Source organism: Hakea prostrata, chromosome 3, assembly GCF_041222555.1.
Source record: "Hakea prostrata isolate BN-2017 chromosome 3, UWA_Hpros_2, whole genome shotgun sequence".
NCBI classification, from domain to species: Eukaryota; Viridiplantae; Streptophyta; class Magnoliopsida; order Proteales; family Proteaceae; genus Hakea; species Hakea prostrata.
Genome location: NC_142602.1, coordinates 54,822,076 through 54,848,131, shown reverse-complemented (window position 1 = coordinate 54,848,131; position 26,056 = coordinate 54,822,076). Strand labels below are relative to the sequence as shown.

General features: G+C 41.0%; 1 protein-coding gene and 1 pseudogene across 2 annotated transcripts; one reads left to right on the top strand and one right to left on the bottom strand.

The window, feature by feature from the left end:
• The first annotated feature begins 7,058 nt into the window (after nucleotides 1–7,058).
• Nucleotides 7,059–8,662, top strand: RIC7 (ROP-interactive CRIB motif-containing protein 7). Its single transcript, XM_089147297.1, has one exon. The coding sequence runs from the start codon at nucleotides 7,072–7,074 to the stop codon at nucleotides 8,452–8,454; it is 1,383 nt and encodes a 460-aa protein (XP_089003423.1). The 5' UTR covers nucleotides 7,059–7,071; the 3' UTR covers nucleotides 8,455–8,662.
• A 51-nt stretch (nucleotides 8,663–8,713) lies between these two features.
• On the bottom strand, nucleotides 8,714–11,188 carry LOC149022521 (uncharacterized; annotated as a pseudogene). The gene is made up of 5 exons (XR_016172063.1): nucleotides 11,176–11,188; nucleotides 10,871–10,995; nucleotides 10,673–10,776; nucleotides 10,422–10,542; nucleotides 8,714–9,157 (listed from the first exon to the last, which is right to left on the bottom strand). The product of XR_016172063.1 is annotated as an uncharacterized LOC149022521 (transcript).
• Between the last annotated feature and the right edge of the window lie 14,868 nt (nucleotides 11,189–26,056).

Here is a 26,056-nt window from a genome sequence, read left to right as displayed (position 1 = left end):
TATTCTTTCTCATGTTTCAACATCAGATATGTGGATTTTACAGAGTATTCCCCATTCATAGCTGCCCTCCAAAGCAAACGGTCCTCCCTGCTATGAGTAGGTAAATACATGTTGAGAATCGTTGTTGCATTACCTTTTGAGAACAATTGTTGAATTAGCCCTCTATTCCACTACCCCAAGATTGGGTCTATGAGATGTGCAACTTTGAAGATAGCAGGGTTATCATCATCAACCAAATGGACCATTCCACCTTCAACTCTCGGCACCCACCTCTCTATAGCTATGGTTATCTTCTCCCCATCTCCAACTTTCCAAATTAAACCTTGTTTAATCACTTGTAAACTTCCCAAATACTCCTCCACCCCCAAGATGGTGAGGAACCCAGCCTTGCATTCAAAATATCTGTATGGGGATAGTAAATTGCCTTAAGCATTTTAGCCTATTCACAATCTAGGTTGGTATATAATCTCCAAGCTGCCTTAGACAATAAAGCTAAATTCTGCAACTCAGGTTCTCTGAGCCCTATTCCTCCTTCAACTTTATGATAAGTAAGCTTATTCCAAGAATACCAATGTATAGAATGTGATTACCCAGATCCTCCCCAGAAAAAATTTGCAAGCTATTTTCTCATCTTGTTGTTAATGGACATAGGCAACTTGAAATGCCGAGCACTATAATTAGCCACAAGTTTTATCAAGACTTCCCTCCCAGCATGTGTTAAATAATTTTGCGCCCAACCACTGAGTTTCAGCTGCTTGTCTCTCTACTAGAACCTGGAAGAGTTGATCTTTGTTGATGCCTAACTCTGATGGTAGCCTCAAGTACTTAGAGAGTCCTTCCCCATATTTGATTCCTAAAATCCTGCCAAACCATCTTTTAATCTTCCCTAAAGTATTTTTATTGAAAGTTAAGCAAGATTTCTGTTTGTTTATTTGTTGCCTTGATGCATAACAGAACCTCTCCAGTATCTCTTTTAAATTGAAAACTTGCTGTAGCCCAACTTCTGAAAATAGAATATTGTCATCGACAAATAGTAGATGCGAAAGGTTTGTAGTTCGATTTCAAATCTTCAGCCCTTAAAATTTGCTGAATATCCTCCTCTCTCCGTATGAGATAACTCATAGCTTGTGCACAAATAATGATTAAGGCCAGTGACAGTGGATCCCCTTGTCTTATGCCTCTTGTAGGAACTACTGAACACCTTTCGCTTTCATTAACTAGGATATTATATGTGACTGTAGTGACCAGCTCCATAATCAAATCAATTACCTTGCTACTGCATCCCATTTTGCCCAACAAACGTCTTAAAAAAGAGCATTCAACATTGTCATAAGCACGCTTTAAATCAAGCTTCACAACAACAAAAGCCTTCTTACCTTTCTTCTTCATCTTTAGATAATGATACGCCTCATGAGTTGTAAAAACATTATCAGAGATTGATTTGCTAGGAACAAAAGCTGACTACGCAGGATAAATAAAATTTGGGAGTAAGTTCTTCAATCTGGATGCCATGATCTTAGATATAACCTTTACAAAGACATTGATGAGGCTAATTGGGCAAAAATGCTCAATGGATTCTGGCTATGCAGTCTTAGGAATGAGACATATTTGAGTAATGTTACAACCTCCTTCTAGCTTACCTGTAGAAAAAAATGTTAGTATAAAAGCACATAGGTCTTCCCCAATTAATTCCCAAAACTTTTGAAAGAAAATTGGGGGATAACCATCAGTTCCTGGACTTTTGAGGGGACTCATTTCAAAAAGAGCTGTTTTTATTTCCTCCTTTGTAGGGGTGTTGCCTAGAAGTTGATTATCTTCAACTAAAAACACCCCAGGGACAGCTTTTAGCACATACTCCATGTTTGCTATATCCACTCCTTTAGTCTTAAAAATAGCATAATAATATTTAAAAACTTCCTTATAGACTTCATATTTTGATTGAGTCCAATTCCCATTCTCCATCTTCAATTTTGAAATTCTGTTGTGCTGTCTTCTTAGCAATGTGCTCGCATGAAAATACTTCATAGTTTGATCCCCTCCTTTAAGCCATTCACATCTTGATTTTTGCCTCCATAAGTCTTCTTCATAGTATAAATATTGTTCAATTAACATCATCAGCTCTGTCTCTCTTACCTGATCCATGTCATCTCCACTCTTAACCTGAAGATCAGCCAACTCTCTTTGAAATTTCAACAATTTCTCCTCAACAAGACCAAATACTTCCTTGTTCCAGTGTTGTAAATCATCAGCACATCCAGCCAATTTTGTAAACAAAAGTGATTGAGCTTGTTGCAACCTGGGTTTTGACCATGGCTCCACAATACATCTCTTACAATCTTCATGTTGTAGCCACATTGAATGGAATTTAAAGGTGCGCACACCTTTACTGTAATTTTGATATTTGTCGAGGATTAGAAAAGCATGATCTGAAGAGACTGAAGGAACCACCTTTACCTCTGCCTATGGGAAATTGATACGCCATGGAATATTTGAAAAAGCACGGTCAAGTTTCTCCCTAATATGGCTTCCACCTTGACGCCTGTTACTCTGGTAAAGTTGAGCCCTTTAGCAGCAAATTCAACTAGTCCACATCGATCAACCATGTTTCGAAAATCCTATGCATTTCTAGAGCTAATGCTCTTCCCGCCTTCCTTTTCAGCCCACTATAGTACAGGATTAAAATCTCCCCAACACATCCATCCATCCCGCCTATGAAGAAGATGTGTATTTATGGAATGGATATGAAATAGCTATACTTATGAAATCAAATTATAGCGATTATGCTAATAGAAGGGTAATGCAGTGATATGTATAAGGACTAGAAGTGATATCAATGACAAAAAGCTTGTGAGTAAGTTGTGGAGAAAATTGATAAGTACCTTATGTGATACACTAATAGAACTAAAGAGTAAAGAATGAGATTAGATGAGTGTAGCATCACTTCGAACTAAAACCACCTGTGAGATGAAAGGGGTAAACCAACCCTGAAGAGGATAAATGAACCTCAACTTTCTTTTGTATGATGGTGATACGTTCCGATACATTGAGAGAACAAACTTTTGCAACAAGATATGTCCCGGCTTGAGTTGAGGTATGGAAACCAGTAAGGGCAACGAGGTGAGTGAGTGTTGTGGAACAGTGGAAGGTCTTGACCCTTCTTAGCACAACGGTGGGATCCATTCCGGCATAAACGTAGATAAATGAATGTATGCATGATAGAAGGATAAGGAGAAAACAATAATTTACCTAGACTAAAAGAATATCATGTAAGAGTGTAGGTACTTCTTTATACAATCTATTGAGATACTACATTAAACAAAAGGTCCACAATGAGAACTAGAGAACAAGTAAAAGTTTTATGATAAAATTAAAGCGCTCTCTCTCACACACACACCTGCATTAGAAATACTCCTGTTTATATTGCTTTGCATGGATTCTTCTCAGGAAGTTGGATTTCCATTTTCATTGATGCCTTAAATATGGTTCTTGCTACTATATGAATGATTAGGGGTGTTTCTACTTACTGAGCTGGAAGCTCATAGAAGTTCGTTAGTTGTTTCGGACTCAAGTGCTAAAGATAAAGGTAAAGAGGTCATCGTGGCGGCTAAGACTGAGTGATCTCTGGTTCACTTCACTTGGGAATAAGTAGGTGTTGTCAAGTTCTACAACTTTAGTAGCTGTAAAGTAATCCAATGTGTGTAAGGTAGTGTTATATGCCAACGGGGCCACTAGAATGCAGCTTTTGGGGTTTTGATGTATTTGTTAGTAATTGTGGCGTGTCTGTTTCTGCCTTGTGGCGTGTCGTCCAAAGTGGCGTTTGTGTTGGTGAATACGATTTTCATATCACTACTTGTGCGTAATTGTGGTTGTTACCACTTTTAATCTAAGAATTTTTTAGGTTTGACCCATTCCTTAGCCTGGATGACCTTGTCTATTGCATGTACGACATTTAGTCAATTTTCACTCTATGGTTCGGATCGAACCTTGCGCTTTCATGCATCTATCTTTTGTATTTTTTTTTATGTGTCTGTATTTTCCTTTGGAGTTCATGAATGAAAAATTCTAACTTCTTACCCAAAAAAAAAAATGTATTTGTTAGTAAACTAAATGTACTCTTCTTTTACCACTGTTCTAGATATATAATAATAGTATATGACTTTAATAATGTTTTATGAAACCCCCTCATTATCGGCTTTTGATGCCCTCTTGTGTATATGAACAATTGAATGCCAAGAACCTGCACTTGTCTAGTTAGACTATAGTGTTATGAACCCCACTAGGTCTAGGAAATTGGGGTGTAACATAGGAGATGTAAATGTAGAAGAATAAATTCAAGGGGTACTGCCGTGTCTGGATCTAACTTGATCACCAACAAATTAGTAGTGATACACAAACAAGAGGCGATGAATGTAAGTTGACCTTGGTTGGTTGGGAGGCTGCTTCCAACGGTTAAGTCAGTATTCATACATGAAGAATGAAGAAGACTTTGGTAAGCTACAAAGCCTTGAAGTATGAGTTGGAATTACGTTGAGTGATCAAAGATAGGGTTTTTATATATACAATCGTTGGATCGTGGTGGTCTACTTATCCCTAGTACGTCGGATTGAGTTGTCTCTTGGTCGAATTCTAGCTTCGTGTCCTAGTCCTACCCATATACGGTAGGTTTTGTATTTCTCGACTTACCAGAGTATGTGAGTGTTCTTCGTATGTCCAGTCTTGACCAAACTTCCCATCCAAACACGGTTGTGGTGGCCTCATGAAACCAAACCCATAAGTTGGTTCAGTTCATTCTAGCCTACCTGGTCGGTAAAACCGAGCACAAATACAATAGCTGCAAAACCTAAGGGGTTTATATGTAATTTGCTCAAAATATTGTACAATATCACCTTACAAGCTTACAGCCCTGACGCCATGACCCTCTAAGAATAAACAACCCAAGAGTGCAGGGATAAGCCCATTAAAAATCTTGAGAACCTGAACTGGTTGGCAACAAAGGCCTTTGTTCAGATTGAAAGCTTTGAACAATCCCATCTGCTTCTAGTCCCCATCACATTAAATCATGATCTTCGCTATCCAATCCTACGTCCATACGATATGACCCTTCCTTTGTTCCTTCACCACCATACCCAACACTACCCTACCCTACCCCCCTACACCGCCTTTTTCTGGGAAAGGAAAATTGGAGGCTCCATGGTCCCTACCAAGTACCAAGTACCAAGTACCAACCACCCATTTACGATCCGAGACGATTTATACCGATACGGAGCGTATGAACCTTTCCATCCGCTACTGGCACCGCATGAAACGCATAAGTCATAACCATAAATCATGATATCTTCACTGTCTAATCCCACGTCTATACGATATGACCCATCCTTAGTTCTTTTCATCACCATACGCTGCCGGCTGCCCTACCTACCCTACCCTGCCCCTCATATCTGGGGAAGGAAAGCGGAAAAGTGGGAAAAGATAAAAACCCTAATCTATCCTAGGTCCTTAGTCCTGACTCTCGGGGTATTTTTAATTAATAGGCGGTTTATTAGAAATCAGCAAATTAATTTCTCACTCAAAAGAGAATACAAGTTCGTCATCATTACAAGTACAAAACAGAGTCTAAGGTATTCTATATTGTGTGACAGTGGACGAATAGATCTGCTACAGAAACAAACATAATCAAGTATTGATGGAGATCCAACGGCCAATAATCTCTCGTCAGGGTATCAGTAAACACGCATCACAACATCTCAAACTTCGCACTGTAGAGATTCCAACAGACAAGAACAAACAAAGACAGGTGCCACAGAAGACTTCCACAGGAGAGAACAAACACAGATAAAGCGCACAACTACCCCAGTAGCATTACAGGAAGTACTGCGAGACAGTGTGGGGCCCACATATGGGACCCACATTTCGTCTAGTGTGAGTGGTTGGTTGGTTTTACTCGGTATAGAGATGGTGATGGTGATTTGGGGCCCACTTGTCCCGCGCCTATTAGAACCTCTCTGATCCTAACCGCCTGACAGTACTTCTTGTTAGACTTACTTATCAACTGTCAGTACTGTACGGCGCTAGGCGGCTGCTTTGCAGCACCTACCGCGGGTCTGGCTCCGCCGGCACCAGTTGCTCTAAGCCTCTATACCTAATTGGCCCATTTCCTTCGCCTCCCCTCCTTTTTTGCCGGTTTATCCGGTTACCCGGTTTGTACAAACGAATAATTCTACCACCGTCACCGCCTCACTCCAAATATGGCAATGGGCTAAACCAGTCTTAAGTCGTTCCGAACCCCACATGACAGTATGACACACGCCACCGCTTTCATCCGTAAACATTGAATGCAAGTGAAATCCAGCCGTCCATTTTCTTCGTGATTCTCGAGATGCTCCACCTTTTAAGGGAAAAGAATGAAAAAGTAAATTTGAATCGAAATAGTAGCTTTATCGTGACACGTTTCAGATGCGCCCCGGAAGGCTCACGGCCGCCTTACGATGAAGAATTGGACCCACCACGAGACATTCTAGTTCTTCTTCCGTATGTTGCTGCATTAGGGCCCACCATCAACTCTCAAGAACTTCCAAGTTCCAAAACTGTTGATATTTGGTCCCATCACCGACTCTCAGTGTCAGCCCATTACGAGTTGAAGTAGTCGAGCTTTAGAAGCTCCCTAACCTTTCGCAGAGGAGAGTACAGTCTTTTGTCGTCTTTATCCGCGGTTACTTTCTCTGCCTTCTTGTTTTCTTAAGGTTAAACCCGTAAATGTCTTTTAAATGGCTATTGTTAGATAATTAATCAATGATTTCTCTCCAACCACCAAAAACAAAATCAGAAATATCAAAAATGACTCCAACAATTAATGCAGTACTTTCCCTGTTTGGCTCTTCGAATTCCCCATTATTCTCATCCACCAAAAGAAAATTAACAATAAATCGTCCCTTCTCAAATAGTCAAATTACAAAAATACCTACGAAAACGACACGTGTCATGATAGGTCTTGGGCTTCAAGCTTTAAAAGCACGAACTCCGACACGTTATTTTGCATTTGCTTCTTTCTCTCTCTTCACTTCTCTTGTTCCAATGGCTTCTCCTTCTTCTTCTGCTACGCACTGTTCTATCGGCCTTCGCTGTCTTCTTGTCTTCTGTTTCATCTTAGTCGTCTCTTCCATTTCTCACCAGAACGATGAGCAGGAATCCCTTTATCAAGTGTTGGAAGCGATCAACTCCGACATCGATTGGCGTTCTCTCTTCCCTGACGATGTCTGTGACTCAGCTCCTCATGGCATCGTCTGTGAGTATTTCACCGACGAGAACGATAACGTTACTGCTCACATAACAGAGCTCAACTTCGGTTACGTCTCAGATTACTCTCCAAACCCACCTTGCAACTTTAATTCCTCTCTTTCCCCTTTGCTCTTTTCCTTCAGTTACCTCCGCAAGCTCTTCTTCTACGAATGTTTCACAGAAACCATGGTTTCTTTCCCTGGGTTTCTCTCAAATTTGGGGTCTACCTTAGAAGAGCTTGTGTTTATCGACAACCCATCTCTGGTTGGGAGTTTGAATGGGAATATCGGCAACTTAACCCGTCTCAGGAGGTTTATTCTTAGCGGGACAAGCGTTTCTGGAGGAGTCCCAGATGAGATTGGGGGTTTACTCGAGCTCCAGCAGGTTACAATCAGTAGAAATCTCTTACACGGTGTAGTTCCTCAGAGCTTAGGGAACTTGAAGAAGCTGAAAGTTCTTGACCTCAGCTTTAATGGGTTTGAAGGGAATCTCCCAGAATCATTGGGGAAGATGACAGAGCTGGTGAAGCTAGATTTGAGCTCGAATCACTTTGAAGGGGAAATCCCAGATAGCTTAGTTGGTTTGCAGGAACTTGAGTTCTTGGACTTGAGCTACAACCGTTTTGGTAACTTTGGAATTCCATCTTTTTTAGCAGAGATGCCAAGCCTGAAAGAAATGTACTTGAGTGGGAACCCACTTGGAGGCAAGATACCTGAAATTTGGGAGAAGCTTGGGGGTATTTTGGGATTAGGGTTATCTGGGTTGGGGTTGATTGGTGAAATTCCGGCTTCGATGGGTATATTCCTGAGAAACATGTCTTTCTTGAGGCTTGATCATAACAAGCTTGAAGGAACAGTACCTGAGGAGTTTAGGTTCCTGGAATCTGTTCATGAGATGAACCTGGAAAACAACAACTTGAGTGGAAGGCTTCCATTCTCTGCTAAATTTTCAGCTAGAACCGGTGGGAAGTTAAAGTTATCTGGAAATCCTAATCTCTGCATTGATTGGGAACTTAGTTCATCTCAAAGTAAAACCAGTTTTGGGTACTTGAAATTCTGCAACAAACCCAAGAAACCAGCTGCTGTTCTGTACCAATTGTCTGAGAGTTCTTCTTTACCAACACATTATTCTCTGTTGCTTACAATCCTTTTAGGGTTGTTTTTAACTTTATGTTTATAGATAGATTATGAACTTTATTTCAGACAGCGATAGGGAGGAAGAAGATATACTGAAATTTATACTTTTCAACACCTTTCCAGTTTTGTGGGTAGGTTTTGGCAGTGACCTATGTTTATAGTTTGAATCAAGCTTTTGCTACTTAATTTTCAAGCTTTCCTGTGCAATGTTTTGTGTTTCAAGCTTGTCTGAGTCAATGTATTAACCTCAAATGAATCTGAAAAATTACAGAAAGGCAAGACTCCTTGAAAGTAATGCAAGAAAATTTACAGTAAATTTTTTCTGCTTCGCAAATTAAAATAATTTGGAAATCAATAATCTCTCTCAAGAATTCCATGATTACCGTCGTCACCCTCCTCAGTTCCACTGGATACAGTTCCAGATCCTAAATCAGAAAAGGGAGAGGCAGCTTTGGTTTTAGACTGTTTACTTAATCCACCACTTGTTTCCTTGGGCTTCTTTCGACGAGATTTTTTGATGTCACCTGTCAGTTCTTGCGAGGTTAAGTCCAAACTGTTAGAGTTCTGAGATCGCCCTGGTCGAGATGATCCCTTTTTCCCATCTTGGGAGGGAGAACTGATTGAAGTTCTGCTTGTGGATTGGTGATGCCTGGTTTGCTTAGAGACCGATTGGTCTCTGCTTGGAGAATCCAATAATGAAGGGGTATCTGCTAATCCATCACTTCCACCACCAGTTCCGTGTAAATCTACAAGCAAGAACAACACAAGTTTGAGCAAATCATCGATGATGTTACAGATTTAGTGTTGTTAATTGAATGACATTGGAAGGAATAGGTCATATTCGCATCTTATTATATTTAGACGGATTCAATTGAATTCGAATGATAATCAAATAGTTATTTTTTAAGTAGATTCTTCTAAATGAGCATGAATTTAGATTGAATACAAAATTTTGACTTCCTGATTACAACTTTTCCATTTTTTTGGTGAGGGGTAGATTTGAAATTTAAGAATTTAACAACTTTGGTAACTATTTTAAGAGAAATCTAGAAAAATAGTCACATATCATAGATAAAAAAATTTATAAAAATAAATCTAAATAAGTAACTTAATCGGATAATTTTATGGGACGGATAATAAACGGTAAAAAAGCGGTATACCATATCCATATCTTATTAGTAATTGGACAGATTTAGATATCTCTAAATGGATGTGAATGAGAATTTGGAAGCGAATTTCGATTATCTATTTACACCCTTAGGAATAGGGCAACGATTTTGAGTTTAGATGCTCTGCCCCCATCCTGCTAGTGCCCCCATGCACCAACACTCCTGTGAGGTTAGACACATGATTTGCCTATTTCAGACTGGGCAGTATGGAATCCACACTCATGTGAGCGTGGGGCATGGGGGCACAGGCAGGTTGGGGGTAGAGGATCTGTTTCCATGATTTTCATGGTGACATAATGAAATACTAGGTGTCGGGACTAAGGTGGACCGGGATAACCGGCCTTTCGTGGACCCATGCCTAAATCAAGCATGGTACAAAGCTTGATTAGGGAAGAATCCTAATCTTGGAAGGGGCCGATCCGTATGGAGAAAACTTCCTTATTTGTGTCCGGCTCTACCACTAACCCTTGTGGGATGCCCTACATTTGACAACCAACAAGCCACGACCCAACACTCATATGACTGTCTATGGTAAATGCACTAAACTTATATAAACCCAACAATGGGCTGAGCAAAAGTACGCATACATAATCACTTGTAGAATTCTATCTTTGGGATCCCAATGCTTAGAGCATTCTTTCGGACTGCTTGGCATTCATTGACTTGATCGTTGAAGATGTCTCCCCAACCACTATTTGTCGGACACATTGTTTTGCAGGTTTTGATCATAACGGTAGCGCAATCCCCCTTTTTTGTGCAACACATGGATTTTGAACTTTGAATTTAAAAAATTTGTATTTAAAGATACAAAAATACATTCATGGCAAGCAGAGTGACTAACCTTGGAAAGAAGAGTCATTGTTGTTGCTCTTCTTGACAACTCTATTGGAGCTTTTGTTATCATCTCCAGTTGAACTTACATGTCCCGCTGAAAAATCTGGTTGGGGCTTAAACCCATCTATCTGTAACAGTCAGGAAGAATTCATTGATAGCGAAATTCAAAAAACAGAGGAAGCCATTCAACTCAAATGCATTCTGCGTTTGAGTTTGGTTTTCTAAAATGCATTATATATCTAGAATTCTATTGCATACCCAAGTTGGTGAATGGACTTGTGGACCTTCCCATCCTATGTGAGCTACATGCTTTACATCTGTGGGATGACCAATCTGCATTTCCTGCTCTTTTTCATTATTTTCTGCAACAACATATTCATAAATTCCATCAAAAACAGTGAATTAAGATGTTTCACTCGAAATAAATAAGCAGTTAACTTGAGATAATTAAAATACCAAAAATATGTGAAATATATCTTAGGCCTTTTAGAAGGCCCTTCATCTTTGTAGACATATCAAGTGGTTGGAAAACCTCGTTTTGCTTTTTGTCTTAGTAGGTTTTGACTGTTCCGCACTTGATTCTGTTCTCCAAAAGCCCAAGCAAAAAAATCAACAGAGATACTTCGATATATCAAAAAAAAAAAAAAAAGTTAGAGAAAACTTCTCATTCATCAGAAATATTTCTCAATTCATTGACCAATGAATAAAACCTAATGAATTTTGAAACGAGAGAGAAAGGAAAAATCCTTAAATAATCATACCTTGAGAACTCATCCTGTTCTCCAATTAGTTCTGCATAATTTGATTTCGCAAGCATAGTGTCATTTCTATGAATTATTTTCTCAAAGAAGGGGCGATAGCAATAGAAGAAAGAATAGGGATAACAACAGTAAGAAGTGCCTTAGCCCTTGAAAACCCAGATTTTGTTTTGTAAAGGAAATTGTAAAAGACAAAAATTCCAAATTCAACGAAGAAGATGATGAAGGGAAAAGAGGAATTAAAACTCAAAACTAGTTTGAAGAGATTCTGAAACGCGTTGTTTGTTGCCATTATCAATAATGAGAGCCAGCACCTGGCCTAATTTGGCTCTTCGAAAATCTAAATTCGTGTCGACCCTAAAAAACAAGAAAGGAAAAAGAAATCTGAATTGGTGGACAAGACAAAGGGATGGATGGGCTATTCTTGGGGTGGACTTCCAATGGGTGTTCGTGGAAAGCGCAGGTGGTCTAAATTCTAAAAACGGTTAAGAAGTTCGAAGGTTAATTTTTAATTTCAATAGGGCTAAGGTGGGTAATTCACACCCCTACTAATTTTTTATTCTTTCTGTAAGGAGTAAATGAGACAGAAGAAAGAAGGAGAAGAAGGAAAGACCAAGAGACAGAGGAGGGAAAAACCAAAGAGAGACAAACGACGAGGAAAAACAAAAAAAAGGAGGGGAAACGGGAAAAAAAAAGAGGAGGAGAAAAGGGGGGGAGAAAGCCAAGCGAGGAGAAAAGCAAAAAGGAACACCCAAGAGAAGAGAAAGCAAGCAGAAGGGAAAAAGGAGGGAAGGAAGGCGCAAGGGAAAAGAACGGGGAAAAGGGGGCAAGGGAGAGAGGCGGAGGAGGGAGAAGGAAGAAGAGGGGAAAGGAGCGAACAAAAAACACCAAAGAGAGAGAAAAAACCAAAAGGGCGAGAAGAAAAGACCAACGAAGGGAAGAGGGAGGAGAAGGGAACAGGGGAAAGACGACAAGACGGGGGAGGAGAAGAACACAAAGGCCAGACCCCGGGAGAGGGGAAGAAAGAGAGACAAACGAAGAAGGAAACGGAAAAGGGAAAGAGGAACAAGCAAGGGAAGAGAGGGGAAGAGGGCAAAACAGGGAACAAAAGGAAGACACAAGGAGACGGGGGGGGAAGGAGGCAGCCGGAAAAAAAGAGAGACGGCAAAACAAGGAGGAGGACCAAAGGAAGGGGAAGAAGAACAAGAAAAGGGGAAAGCAGGAGGAAAGAGGAGCAAAGGGCAAAGAAGGGGAAAAAAAAGAAGAAGAAGGGAAGGGAGGAGACGACCAGGAGAAAAAGGAGGGAAAAGGAGGAGGAAGAAAAAGGGAAACAAGACAAAGAACACCAGACAGGACGAACACCACAGGCACCAAGTCCGACAAACGAGAAGAGCAAGAAAGAACAGGAGGAGCGCACAGGCGAAAACCCAAGAAGAGAAGAGCGAACCAGGAAGGGACAAGAAAAGAAGAGCCGGAAAGGAGAGAGAGAAGGGAAACAAAAAAGAGAAAAGGAAACGAGGCAAAGGACCAGGGAAAGGGAGAAAGAAAGAGAACACCGCGGAGACAAGGGGGGGAAGACACACGGAGGACAAGAACGGAAGGGAGAAGAGGAAAAAAAGGAAGACCAGAAAAGAAAAGAGCCAGAGCGAAAGAAGAGAGAAGAAAAAAGAAAAAAGGAAGAGAGGGGAAGGGGGGACAAAAAAGAGGGGACACAGGGAACAGCCAAAGAAGGGAAAAAGAAAGGAGGCGGAGGGAGAAGGGAGAGACCGGGCAAAGAAAGGAGAAGCGAACAAAGGCAAACAGAAAGGAAAAGGAACAGAGCGGGAGAGAGGGGGAACACGAAAAGGCCGAGGATGGGACCAGGCAACAGAAAGGGAAGAAGAGGGCAAGAAAAAGGGGGGGGGGGGCGGGAGGGAAAAGCAAGGAAGGCGGGAGGAGAGGGAGGGGGAAAAGGAAACGGGCGAGAGGGCAAGAGGGGGGGAAAAGAGGAAGGCACAAGGGGGGGGGCCAGGGGGCCGGGGGGGCGGGGCAGCGCGGAGAAGGCCGAAGGCGGGGGGGGCCGACGGGGGGGAGAAAGGGAGGGAGGGGAGTGGGGGGGGCCCTGTGGGCGGCTTGTGTGTTGTGTTGTAAGGAGTAAATGAGAAAAATATTTCATTTTCATGGGAAATTGCATGGGTATTTGAGACTCTTGTGTATTTGTATGTAAAGTTAATAAGGTCATTTAGGTGGTTTGTATATATAGTTTTTTGGACCTTAGGGTTTCATATCTTTGATCATTCTTGTTCTTTGTTTTCGTTTCGTGAGTTAGAGCTTATTTAGCTTTGGTGATGGTGCTCTGCTGCTGCTTGCTTCTTGAGGTATTCTAGCATGGAGGTTGGGAAGTCTATTGGCTTCTAGTGCGTGGAAGACACAGCTGCTGGTGTTCTTGGTTTGAGCATGAAGAGAGGAACTATTACTTGCTGTTGTTGTCTCTCTTGGTCTATGTCTTGTAAGCATATGTTGGGTAGCAATAGGGCTGTAATCTTCTTTGATATCTGATTAGTGCAACGCTTGCTGAGTCTCTATACTCATCTTTGGATGTAGGTCTTTAAGACCAAACCAAGTAAAACCCGTGTCTTACATTTTGATTGTATCTTCTTGTTTATTCAGTCGCTATAAGGTAAGATTTCTTAACAGACAAGTAGAGCCATGGAACAATCTTTTGCCGAAATTCATTGAATTCTGGCCGTTTCAATAAAAGGCAAACCGAAATGGTCAGCAAAATTCAAAATTGCATTATATTGTCGAATTTTCAGTGATTTCTCGCGATATATCACTGAAAACAGCGATATTTTCGACGATATAATAAATGAAATCGCCGAATTTCGTGCGAATTGTCACTTGGATTTTTGGATTTTCTCTCTATTCTCAAAACCTCCCCCAGACCTTCTCTCTCCTACGTCTTGGCATTATTGCCAAATTGTCATTCGATCTTCGACATAAAACTGTAAGTCTCGCTTTATTCTTGAAGGGTACAACATTATTTGCAACGATCAAGTGAGATTTCATATAGATTTGAGTGTTTTACGAAGTTTTTCATCAGAGGTAACTATTGTTCTCTTAACTAATTTTTTTTATTTTTTAAAATGAATGCCATAATATTGTTGGATGGGTATGAAATTAATATATATTGTACATAGTAGCCAATCTACAAACTCATTGAGTAGGAATTTTTTTTCGCCAAGTAATTTATTTATTTATTTTCGGGCGTCAAAAATTTTATTTTTCTACATTGTAAATGCTTACTTTTTGTATGATATATGTGTTGTATCGTGATTGAAAAAATATATGTGGATCTCTGTGGGCCGTCGGAATATTTTTTTGATCTCATAAATAATTTTTATTTTTTTAAATTATTAATATAAAATATAAATAATTATGAAAAAAGAGAGAAAAAAAATTAGGATTATGTAAGGAAATGATTTTGAAATGATAGAAAATTATGGAATTGCTATATAAGTATTTTCAAATGCTACTCGCCTGGTTTTATTGTCTGTTTTGATATGACAACCTTTTCTTTTGTCGAAAAATTTTATAAATATTCATTTTGTAGAAAATATTATTTTGGTATTGCTTAATTGCTTATAAAATCATTTTCAATGATACAATTATCATGTCTGGCAGTGGGAGAGTAGCAGGTCCACAGGGAGGAAGCAAAGCCGGGGACAGGGACAACCATTTGGAGCTGCAACAAGCAAGAGGGTTGATCCTGCATGGCAATATTGTGTTGCTACTGATGGCAACAAAAGTAGGACAAAATGCAACTTCTATGGTAAGGAGTTGAACTTAAGTGTCATTAGTAGATTTAAGGCTCACATCACTAGCAATTCAAAGGATGTGGCCACGTGCACTGTGGTGCATGCTGATATAGTGAGGGCAATTAGAGAGCTAGAGAAAGAAAAGGGGATGAAGAAACAGGAGAAGAGGAGGGTGAATATTGCATTGGACAAGGTAGTGCTGGCACCATCATTTTATAAAGTTGATTCAAATTCTGATCAAGATGTTGATCTCATTAATATTAGAGAGCAGGAGGAGAGGGATATCAAACGGGCGATGGCTAAGAGCAGGGAGATGCAGTACCAGGAGCAGGAGAGGGCCAGACCTAGATTTACAGGAGCTGGTCCCTCTAGGGCTGCAGGGGATGGAGCATTTGGATCTAGGGACAGGGATGGTATACATGGTATGTTCAGCCGATTACAGAGTTAGAGGACCACTTCTATAGAAGATCTACGGGGACCATGTGACTATCCATAAAGGAGGGATCCTATCCTAGAGCACAATCATGATATTTTTAGAAGGAAGGGGGCCAAGTAGCCCAAGATTACATGTGCATGGAAAGGGATGGCTAAAGGTGAAGAAGGCAGTGGCAAAGTGGATGTACTACAGTTCGGTTCTAGCAAACACAACACATGGTCCTTATTACAAGAATATGATTGACATTATTGCAGAGGCAGGTCCTGGATATACTAGTCCCACCCCTAAAGAGGTGATGACCACCTTACTGATTGAGGAGAAGGAGGAGCTACAGGAGTACATCGGTGGTTTGAGATTGATGTGGGGGTCATATGAATGCACGCACTATTATGTGTGATGGATGGACCGGTCCAACAAGAAAGTCTATCATCAACTTTATGGTGTATTGTAATAGGAGAACATTTTTTTGAAATCCGTGGATGTTACTAGGCAAACAAAAGACTATAGGTTCATATTTGGACTCCTAGGATGTTATTGATGGAGTTGGGAAGAATAATGTGGTGCAGATTGTCACTGAAAATGGCTCCAACTTCAAGAAGGTAGGTGAGGTATTGATGAATACACCTGGATATAATCTATGAAATCCAGCCCTAAACCTAGCCTAGACACCCTATTTGTTTTGGGATAAAAAAGTGACTTGTGGATATTAGACCTATAAGTGGGACCCAAAGTTCAGTGTGGATAGCCATAGAAGACCCTAGAAAGTCAATTCAGACCTTTCTCTAAGTTGGCTTTAGGCCTAAGCGATTGAATTTAGCTTTGGAGATCCAAAATCAACTATTTGAATGTGGAAGACCCTTTGGTCGATCCTCCTTGGTCGATCCCATCGACCAAGGTAGCTCCGGATGCTGAATTTGTTATTTTGGAAGTTTTGATCTTAGGATCCTCTATATAATGCAACCTTGTGTTAAACCCTATTGTTTGGCCTCTCAATTGCTAGTGAACATGGGAAGAACCCCTAGAGCCTCCTCCTCAAGCCAAGGAAAATCCCCAAGCATTTCTCCCTGTTTCTAATTTGATTCATCTTCATCAAGGTTAGTATTCTATCTCTATCTTCTCCAATTTCTCTCTTCTATTGTTCTAGCTTAATGTTTTGATTGTGGAGAAGGTATTACACTGCTGTAATTACCTATTCTCTGGTCTCCTTGTGTCTTAGAGTGAACCCCCAATCATTCCATGTATTCCTTGAAGCCATATGGTGAATCTCCTCAATTCTTCATGTTTTTTATTGAGTTTTGATAGCATGATCATCCTATTGTAGTTTTCCTTTCTAATCAATGTTTGACATGTTTATTCTTAGTTTCTACTACTGATCTAATGTATTCTATCTCTTTGAATGAATCTTGATTCATTCTAGCCATTCTAGCTTTCTATGTTGATCATTGATTCAAGCATTCTAGCAAGTTTCTATTTTACTTCCTCTCAATCAAAATTAGTATTCTCTTAATGTATTATTACTCTTGCTTTGATTATGAAGATGGTATTGCATCCTTGCAAACACCTCTTATACGATCTTCAAGGTTGTGAATCCATTCATTATAATGATACTATGATCCCCCTATTTGATTTTCTAAAAGAGATCATGGATATCTTCATGAATGCACGTTTGATCTTATTTCCCTAGCATGATTTAATCCATCCTTACGATAATTCTTATCTTAGAATTGTTACTGATATTCCATTAGAGTGAAGCTTTGTTCTCTCTAATTCCTCCCTTGAATCCATGGTGTGTTTGCTATGAAAACCATGTTGTTTCCAAATTAGAAATTTATGATTTTTGACCATTGGATGATGTCTAAACCATGCTAGATAGTCTTAGTATGTTTGTGTGAGGTTCCTCTTCAAATTTCGGATCAATCGGACTTCAAACGATGAAGTTATGACCAAAGCAATGTATTTTGTCCGTACTAAATCAGCTTGGTTGATCCCATCAACCAAGGCCATCAACCAGCTACTGATAGCAACTATTCTCAGTTTTGCTCCATTTCAACTCCAATCTTTTGAGAATTTTTTCTTATGACCTATACATGTTTTGTTAAGCTTGTTCAGGCAGTTTTGGGTCTTGATCTCTGATCTCTTATTTGAAGAGTATAAGTTTGAATTTCGAGGTGAGTATTCCAACTCACAATATGCCTTTATGTACTATGACATGAATACATGATCTAGCTGTTGCTACATTGTTTTCTTTGCATCATGATATTTCTGTAGTAATAGTAGCTTGTCCATATTGTGAATTACATTTTAGAATTGATTATTGAATATGAGAATGTGATGTGGACTATGATATGGATATGAGTGTGAATGTGATTTGTATGGAATTATGATGCAATGTGAATGCCTAGGTTGTAGTTGTGGAATGGGGAATGCCCTATTGGCTTTTTTGTCTTTGGACATCAGTGGAGGTGGTATGGGACACTCTCCTATGGTGCCCTTGACTCTTTCCCTAACTACTGGTTGACATACCTAGGAATGGTCTAGCAATGTTTGGTTAGGAATCCCCTGTTATATTAGATCCGATTCGGAAGGGTATTGAGACCGAGTGACCCATGGCAGCAATGGGGATTTGTGGGCGCTCAAGATTGGTAGCCAACCCGTGAGAGGACATGAATCACATTGTGGGGGCCATTTATTGGTAGGGTTGCAAATAGTAGACTTGGGCTCATGGGCGCTCAAGACCGGTAGCCAACCCGTGAGAGGACATGAGAGCTTCCCGTCTATTATTTGTGGATGACCAATAGGGTTAATGAGTCCATAGTCCAGGACTACGCTGACTCTAGTGAGAAGGATACTAGAAAGGATCGCCTTGGGCAAGGAATGGAGGTATCTGGATCTAAGTTGATATAACTAAGTAAAAGACTTGCATTTGGCTAGGCTTTACCTTGACATGCGTCAATACTTAGACCAATGGTGATGTGAGAGAGCGGTGACCTAAACTCCAGCCATGGAATGTCCCGAGGGATGCAGGACCCAACTACCACCGGCAGAGCCCAAGATACCTAGATGGTTGAGGGAGAGTGACTTGACCTACCCAAAGAAGTACGGTGCTATGACTAAAAGCATATCCGCCAATAAAGACCAGCATACATACATAGAGTTAGAAGCATATTTGCATATATTGTTTCATATCATTGCACAAATGTTTGCCTTTGATTACATGTGAAGATGCTTGTTGTGTTTGGATTACTTGCTAAGTTCTTTTGAGCTTACCCTTAGGGGGACTTGTTTTTAGATGACATTGCAGGACCGGAAGAGAACTCGTGCCACAGCACGGAGGACCCTTCCATACATGGTACAGCTTTGGAAGTCCTTGGACAAGGTGTTGACCAGCGAGGCAACCACTCAAATTTGGACCACATTGATGGCTCCTATTGATGGCAGCCGGCATCTTCTAGATCGCCGATGGGATCGTGCGCTGGATGCTAATCTGAAGCTTCAAGAGCATAACCCAAAGGTGAAGAAGAAGAAGAGCCGACTGAAGATGTGGATTAGATCCTCTTGTTTCTTCTAGACTTTTGTTTTATATGTATTAGCTTAGAGCTTTGCTTTAGATTTCGATCTACCTTCCGCATATGTTTGTGGGGTATATTTCCGCCATACTCTACAGTTGTCTTTTGATTTGGTATCTTGTTATTCCACACTCTGGTATTCTTTTGTGATCCTTCTGAGATCATTTATTGACTTTTATTAATGAATTACTTGAATGCAATGATTTGTTCTTGCTTTTGATTATGTTATTGTGCTAAATGGATATGATCGTTCTTAAACTTGATCTTCCGGGCTATGGATCACACACTTGGGTATTCCATATAGGGTACCAGCTGGGTGGATGTGACATAATCTCTATTGGACACCCTACGCAGCTCACTGTATCGACCTCATGTTAAAGGACATCGGTAAGATTAGTATTATCCAGAGCATAGTGAAGACAGCCAGGTAGGCAACTAATTTCATCTATAATCATAGCGTTACTCTAGATATGATGAGGCGAGCATGCGAAGGTGAGTTAGTACGATCCAATCCAACGAGATTCACTACAAATTTTGCCTCTCTCAACAGTATTCATAAGCATAAGGTGGGCCTGAGATCTTTGTTTGCATAAGAGGAGTGGTTCTCATGAGTTGGATCCAAGTAAGTATTTTTTTCTCTCTTTACTATTTGATTTAATAAGTTCTTATACATTTATATTATGAATATCAAGTTCTAGTATGTAGTATTTATTACTAACTAAATGTGTTTGTGATATGGAGGAAATATGATCGAACCTGGTTCATACTTGGTTTGATCCTCGACCCCGGTCGAGACGGAGGGAATCGACCCGCTTCCGAACGAGCCGAGTCCAGGAGATAGCTTGCTGAGGAAGAAAACTAAATCAGCCACAGGCACGCCCTAATCCGACTAATGGATTAGGTTAATTATCCTAATGATGGCATACTCGACTTGACGGCTGTCACTTATCGCTATTGAGGGGATAATCATCGGATAACCGTGAGGTTATCTCAGGAGTCCTCTACTAGTTCAAACTAGTAGAAGTCTATTGCTCAATGGATCTAACTGTTAGAATCCAACGACTACCCAAAGAAGGCTCAAATGCATCCAACGAAGAAGATTCGAAGGTACACTCTATATAAACCTTACTTACCTGAAAGGTGAGAGAGAGGACACCAAATCCATACACACTCCTTTGGACGTAAACACTCATATGCTTATGATCTAGATCATATTCCAGTTATTCATTCCTTAGCTCTGTGTATCTAGCAGAGCCGTTTGTGATTAAGTTCATCAACTGACTTAGCCTTCGGAGGTGGACTCCCGACCCGACCCCAGCGGTCGGGCCACATCTGACGCTTTTGTTTTGCAGGTCATTCCAAGGAGATCTAAGGGCTGAGCATATTTTGGACGCATCATTTGGCGCCGTCTATGGGAAAGATTTTAGAAAGCTATGGTGACTAGATCAGTAGCAGCTGCACGCTGCACAATGCGATATTGGTGTCCAAATTCCTGGAGAAAATAATCCATATATTCCCCAGGGAAGTTTACCACCTCTTGAAGTAGATGGTGGTCAAGGAGGACATGATCCTCCGGAGACATTCCAAGATCAATTAAATCAAGTAAAGATCCAACTTTTGGAGGTGAGTCAAGCACTCCGCGTGCTAACCAGACGAGTGGTATTACCACAAGAACCTGATCATCGCGATGCAGGGAGGCGTGTATTACCACGGGATCAAAGATTGATTGAAGATCGAAATATCGGTCAGAACTTTCACGAAGGTGACCGAGGGCCTAGGAGAGTCGATGATATGCCTAGGCGGGACGATCGGTTTGACAGACCACAGGAAAGTACAACCGATTCGAATACGAGGTTGGATACTGGAGTGAAGACTCACTCACCAACTATTAGACATGAGCCGTTCGTGATGATCGAGAAGTTCGCGATGAGCGGAATGTTCGAGACGAGTGGGCCGTTCGTGATGATCGAGTAGCTCGTGAAGATCGTGTTTTCAAGGTCTTGATCGCGTTGCAGAAGATCATTCAACTCATATTGGTTAGGAATTGACCAATATTAATCAGAAACTAGGACAATTGGCTAGAGGAAGGATAACTGATGATATTTACTCAGTTATTCGGAAGATCCCTTTTGCCGAGCCAATTGCGGGATATTAATTTCCTCACAATTTCCGCTTGCCAACTTTTTCTACATTCGATGGCCCCGGAGATCCTACGGCCCACATCGGCTATTATTAGCAGACTATGGCAGTTGCAGGTAATTCGACGAAATTCTCTGCAGGGTTTTTGGTTCATCTTTAACCGGAGCAACGCAAAAGTGGTTTTCGAACCTCCCCTCCGGAAGGATCGTGAATTTTGATGAGTTGGCGCGCAAATTCATAGGGCGATTCCAGAGTGGAATTCAGGTCAAGAAGACAGAGGAAACCTTGTTTACCATCAGACAAGGAAAGAGCAAATCGATCAGAGAATATCTGAAGAGATTCAATAGAGCTACAATGGAAATAGAGAATCTGGATGAGCAAGTAGCTAAAACTACTCTATTCATTGGACTCACTAACCGAAGACTCCTGGAGTTATTACTACAGGATATGCCTACAACTTATGTTGAGTTGGTACAGAGATGCCAAAAGCAGGCTGAAGTCATGGAGATCTTAGATGCGTGCCAGGGGGACAATAAAGCCTCCACCAAGGAACAAAAGACTCCTGAGACCAAGCAGAAGCCAAGGCAGAATTATCGAGATCAAGTTGGAAAGCCTCAGGCATGGCGGTAGAGATCTCCCGGTAAAAGTGAGTATACTCCATTAAATACTCCTCGGGCTGATATTTTGAATATCATTAAGAAGCGAAATATTTTGAAGTGGCCACCAAAAATTCCTTTAAAGCCTCGGGAGTAGCAAGATTGAGAAAAATATTGTCGTTTTCACAAGGATTACGGTCATTATACTAATGACTGTCGTCATTTAAAGGCAGATATTGAGAGATTGATATCTCAGGGACATTTGTCCAATTTTGTTAATAAGAGAAGAGAAGAGCCACATGAAACTGGCCCCAAAAGGGATCATTCGGTTAGTTTAGAATGACCGAGGGAGGCTCCGAAGTCCAAAAAGGGTAAGGAGGTGATTGATGCTACTCGGTCACCAATCCTTACAATATTCGGAGGCCCCGAACACGAATCACTCCGGAGGTTGAAAGCAAAATCTAAATTTGTTGGGACTAGAGAGACGCAGAAGCGTAAGAGGCCAAATGGTGAAGATTCTATTACCTTTGGCGAAGAAGATGAAAGAGGCGTTTGTCTACCTCATGATGATGCCATAGTCATCAAGGTAGAGATCGCACGCCGGGAAGTACATAGAGTTTTAGTTGATACAGGGTCTGCAGCTGACCTAATATCTTATGAAGTGTATCAAAAGCTTAAGGTGGATGACGACCTGATGGAGCCGTCATCCACACATTTATATGGCTTTGCAGGATCGTCTGCAATAGCAAAGGGATCTGTCCAGTTGGACTTATCTATTGGGAGTTTTCCCAAGGAGACTACCGTCCGAATCAATTTTTTGGTGGTTTAGGAACTTCCAGCTTACAATATCCTCGGGCGGCCATCTTTGTCCAAGTTAGGTGCTATTGTTTCAACGAAGCACCTGAAGATAAAATTCCGATTGAGATAGGAATTGGTCAAGTTTCATCTGACCAGAGGATCTCTCGGCAATGTTATGTTGCCGATTTGAAGGACAAGTAGGGCCCAAGGAAAGTGACTGCCCTACCAATAGAAGTTCGGGATGATCGGGAAGAAGCAAAAATGCAAAGGCCCGAACCGGTAGAAAAGCTGGAGAAAATCCAGTTGTTCACGGATAATACAGAAAGGATTACCTATATCGGATCTGAACAGCTGGAGGAGTTCAAGGAAGAGTTGAAGTTTTTTCTTCAACAAAATAGTGACGTATTTCGTATGGTCTACCGAAGACATGCCAGGAATCGATCGGACTGTCGAAGAGCATAAACTCTGGATAGATCCAAAGGTGAAACCAGTTATCCAGAAAAGGAGAAATTTCTCCATTGAAAAGTATGAAGCCGTTCGGGGCGAAGTCGAAAAACTAAAGAGTTCTGGTTTCATAGAACCAATTGAATGCCCAATCTAGTTGGCCAATGTAGTAATGGTCAAAAAGTCTAATGGGAAGTGGAGGATGTGTACAGACTACACTGACCTCAACAAGGCTTGCCCTAAGGATTGCTATCCATTGCCACGGATTGACCTTTTGATAGATGCGACTGCAGGATATGAAACTTTGAGTTTCATGGATGCCTACTCAGGGTATAATCAAATCCTCATGAATAAGGAGGATGAAAAGCATACGGCTTTCATGACTGATCGTGAAAGCTTCTATTATAAAGTCATGCCGTTTGGCCTGAAGAATGCAGGAGCTACATATCAGAGGGCCGTCAACAAGATATTCAGGGACCTAATCGGGAAGAATGTCGAGGCTTATGTTGACGACATGTTAATAAAGAGAAAATCATATAGCAGATTTAACAGAAGTATTCTCAGTACTACGAAAGTATCAAATGAAGCTGAATCCAGAAAAGTGTGCTTTTGGAGTGTCTTCAGGAAAATTCTTAGGCTTCATGGTATCATAGAGGGGTATTGAGGCTAATCCAGCCAAAATACAGGCTCTAATAGACATGGAGACTCCAAAAACTATTCGGGATGTACAGTGCTTAACGGGGAGAATTGCCGCTCTGAATCGTTTTATCTCAAAATTTGGAGAAAAGTGTCTACCATTTTTCAAAGCACTCAAAGATCTGAGGGGCAACAAGGAAGCGAATTGAACTGAAGAGTGCCAGAAGGCTTTCGAGGAACTAAAGGAAACGCTGGGAAAGCAACCGCTTTTGTCCCGACCAGAGAAGGGAGAAATCTTACAGCTATATTTAGCAACATCCCTTTCAGCGGTCAGTGCGGTACTTGATCGGGAGAAGGATAAGAAGCAATGGCCGATTTATTATGTTAGCCACGTGTTACTTGATGCGGAGACACGATATTCGCAGATTGAGAAGTAGGCTTTAGCTCTCATGACAACGGCCAGGAAGCTACGTCCCTACTTTCAGGCTCACTGAATAGAGGTATTTACAACTTTCCCTCTTAGTAAAGTTCTTCAAAAACCTGATTTATCTGGAAGAATGGTAGCATGGTCGGTTGAACTCAGTGAGTTCCAAGTAAGCTTTAAGCCCAGAACGACAATCAAAGCTCAGGCATTAGCCGATTTTGTAGTAGAAACTACTGCACCAATGGAGAATGTTGTTGAAGATTCCATTATACCAACCATTTGGGAAGTATATATGGACGGTTCGAGCAATAAGGACGGAGCAAGAGCTGGAATTCTTTTGAAAAGTCCAGCGGGATTTGTCATTCGATATGCACTGAGATTTGGGTTCGAAGCAAGCAATAATGAGGCAGAAAATGAAGCCCTAATAGCTGGACTTAGGTTGTCAAAAGCATTGGCAATAGCATATGTAATTATTTATAGTGACTCAACTTATTGTCAACCAAGTTCAGGGGGAATATGGTATAAAAGAATCTCGCTTGCAGAAGTACCAAGAGATTGTGCAGGCATTTCAAAAAAAATTCAAAAATTTGAAGGTATGCCAGATTCCAAGGATAGAAAACATAGTGGCAGATGAGCTATCTCGATTAGCCAATGCCAAGGAAAAAAATTTAGACTCGTCGGTCTACATTGAAGAGATAGCATTTTCAAGTTATCGTGAGAAAGAAATTTCTTATATTGAAGCAGAGTGTTGCTGGATGGATCCAATAGTCGAATATCTGAGAGATGATAAACTACCCGAGGATCCAAGAGAGGCTAGATTGGTCAAGGTACGATCAACAAGATTCATTATGCAAAATGAAAGGTTGTACAGAAGATCTTATTCTGGACCCCTTCTGAGATGTTTGGGTCCCGAAGGAGTGGAGTCGGCTCTGGCCGAAGTACATGAAGGAATTTGTGGAGCTCACATGGGCGGACGAGCCCTAGCACACAAGATTCTAAGGCTTGGGTTATATTGGCCTAAGGTTCAACCGGATGCTATGGACTACGTTCGTCGGTGTAGTAATTGTCAGATCCATGCTACAGTATCAAAATGCCCAGTGGAAGCCATGACTTCAATTTTAGACCCCATTCCTTTTGCGATGTGGGGAATCGATATTATGGGCAAATTCACCAAGGCGTCAGGCGGACGGGAATATCTGATAGTAGCAATTGATTACTTTACAAAATGGGTTGAGGCCAGTGCCCTGGCAACAATCACTGAGAAAAAAGTGGAGAAGTTTGTGCTTGAATCGATCATATATAGCTTTGGGATTCCAAAGATAAGCATCACTGATCATGACACTCAATTTGATTGTCCACAATTTAAGCAATTTTGTGGGACATACATGATCGAGCATCGTATGTCATCAGTGGCATACCCCCAGAGCAATGGACAAGTAGAGGTTACTAACCGAACGTTGCTAGAGGGAATAAAGAGAAGACTTGAGGCTGACAAAGCCTTATGGGTCGAAAAACTACATAATGTGCTGTGGGCCTACCGAACTATGGTTCGAACACCCACAGGAGAAACTCCATTCAGGTTAGCATATGAGTTTGAAGCATTGGCACCTGTGGAGGTAATGGCGGGAACATTGCGGGACAGAGAGTTCGAAGAAAAAGCAAACGAGCAAGGACTGCTTGATAGTCTTGATTTGTTGGACGAAGTTCGGGCAAAGGCAATAGCACAAACTCAACATTATCAAAGAATGATAGCGTCACACTACAATACCCGAGTAAAGAATTGTCGGTACTTGGAAGGAGATTTGGTGTTGAGAAATACCTTAGCTTCAGATCCACGCCATCAAAGAAAACTGGACCCTTCCTGGGAAGGACCTTATATGATTGTAAAACCAGTCGGTTCAGGAGCTTACAAGCTGAAGAACATCACCACCTAGAAAGAGTTGGATCGTTCGTGGAATGCCAGGCATCTCAAGAAATTTTATCCTTGGATGATTTCAATTTTGTTCGTGATGTAACCAATTTCAACTCAATCAATGCAATTATTGGTT

Bases quoted from the DNA above. Each gene is read 5' to 3' on its own strand.
- RIC7 (XM_089147297.1), top strand. From the start codon at position 7,072: ATGGCTTCTCCTTCTTCTTCTGCTACGCACTGTTCTATCGGCCTTCGC.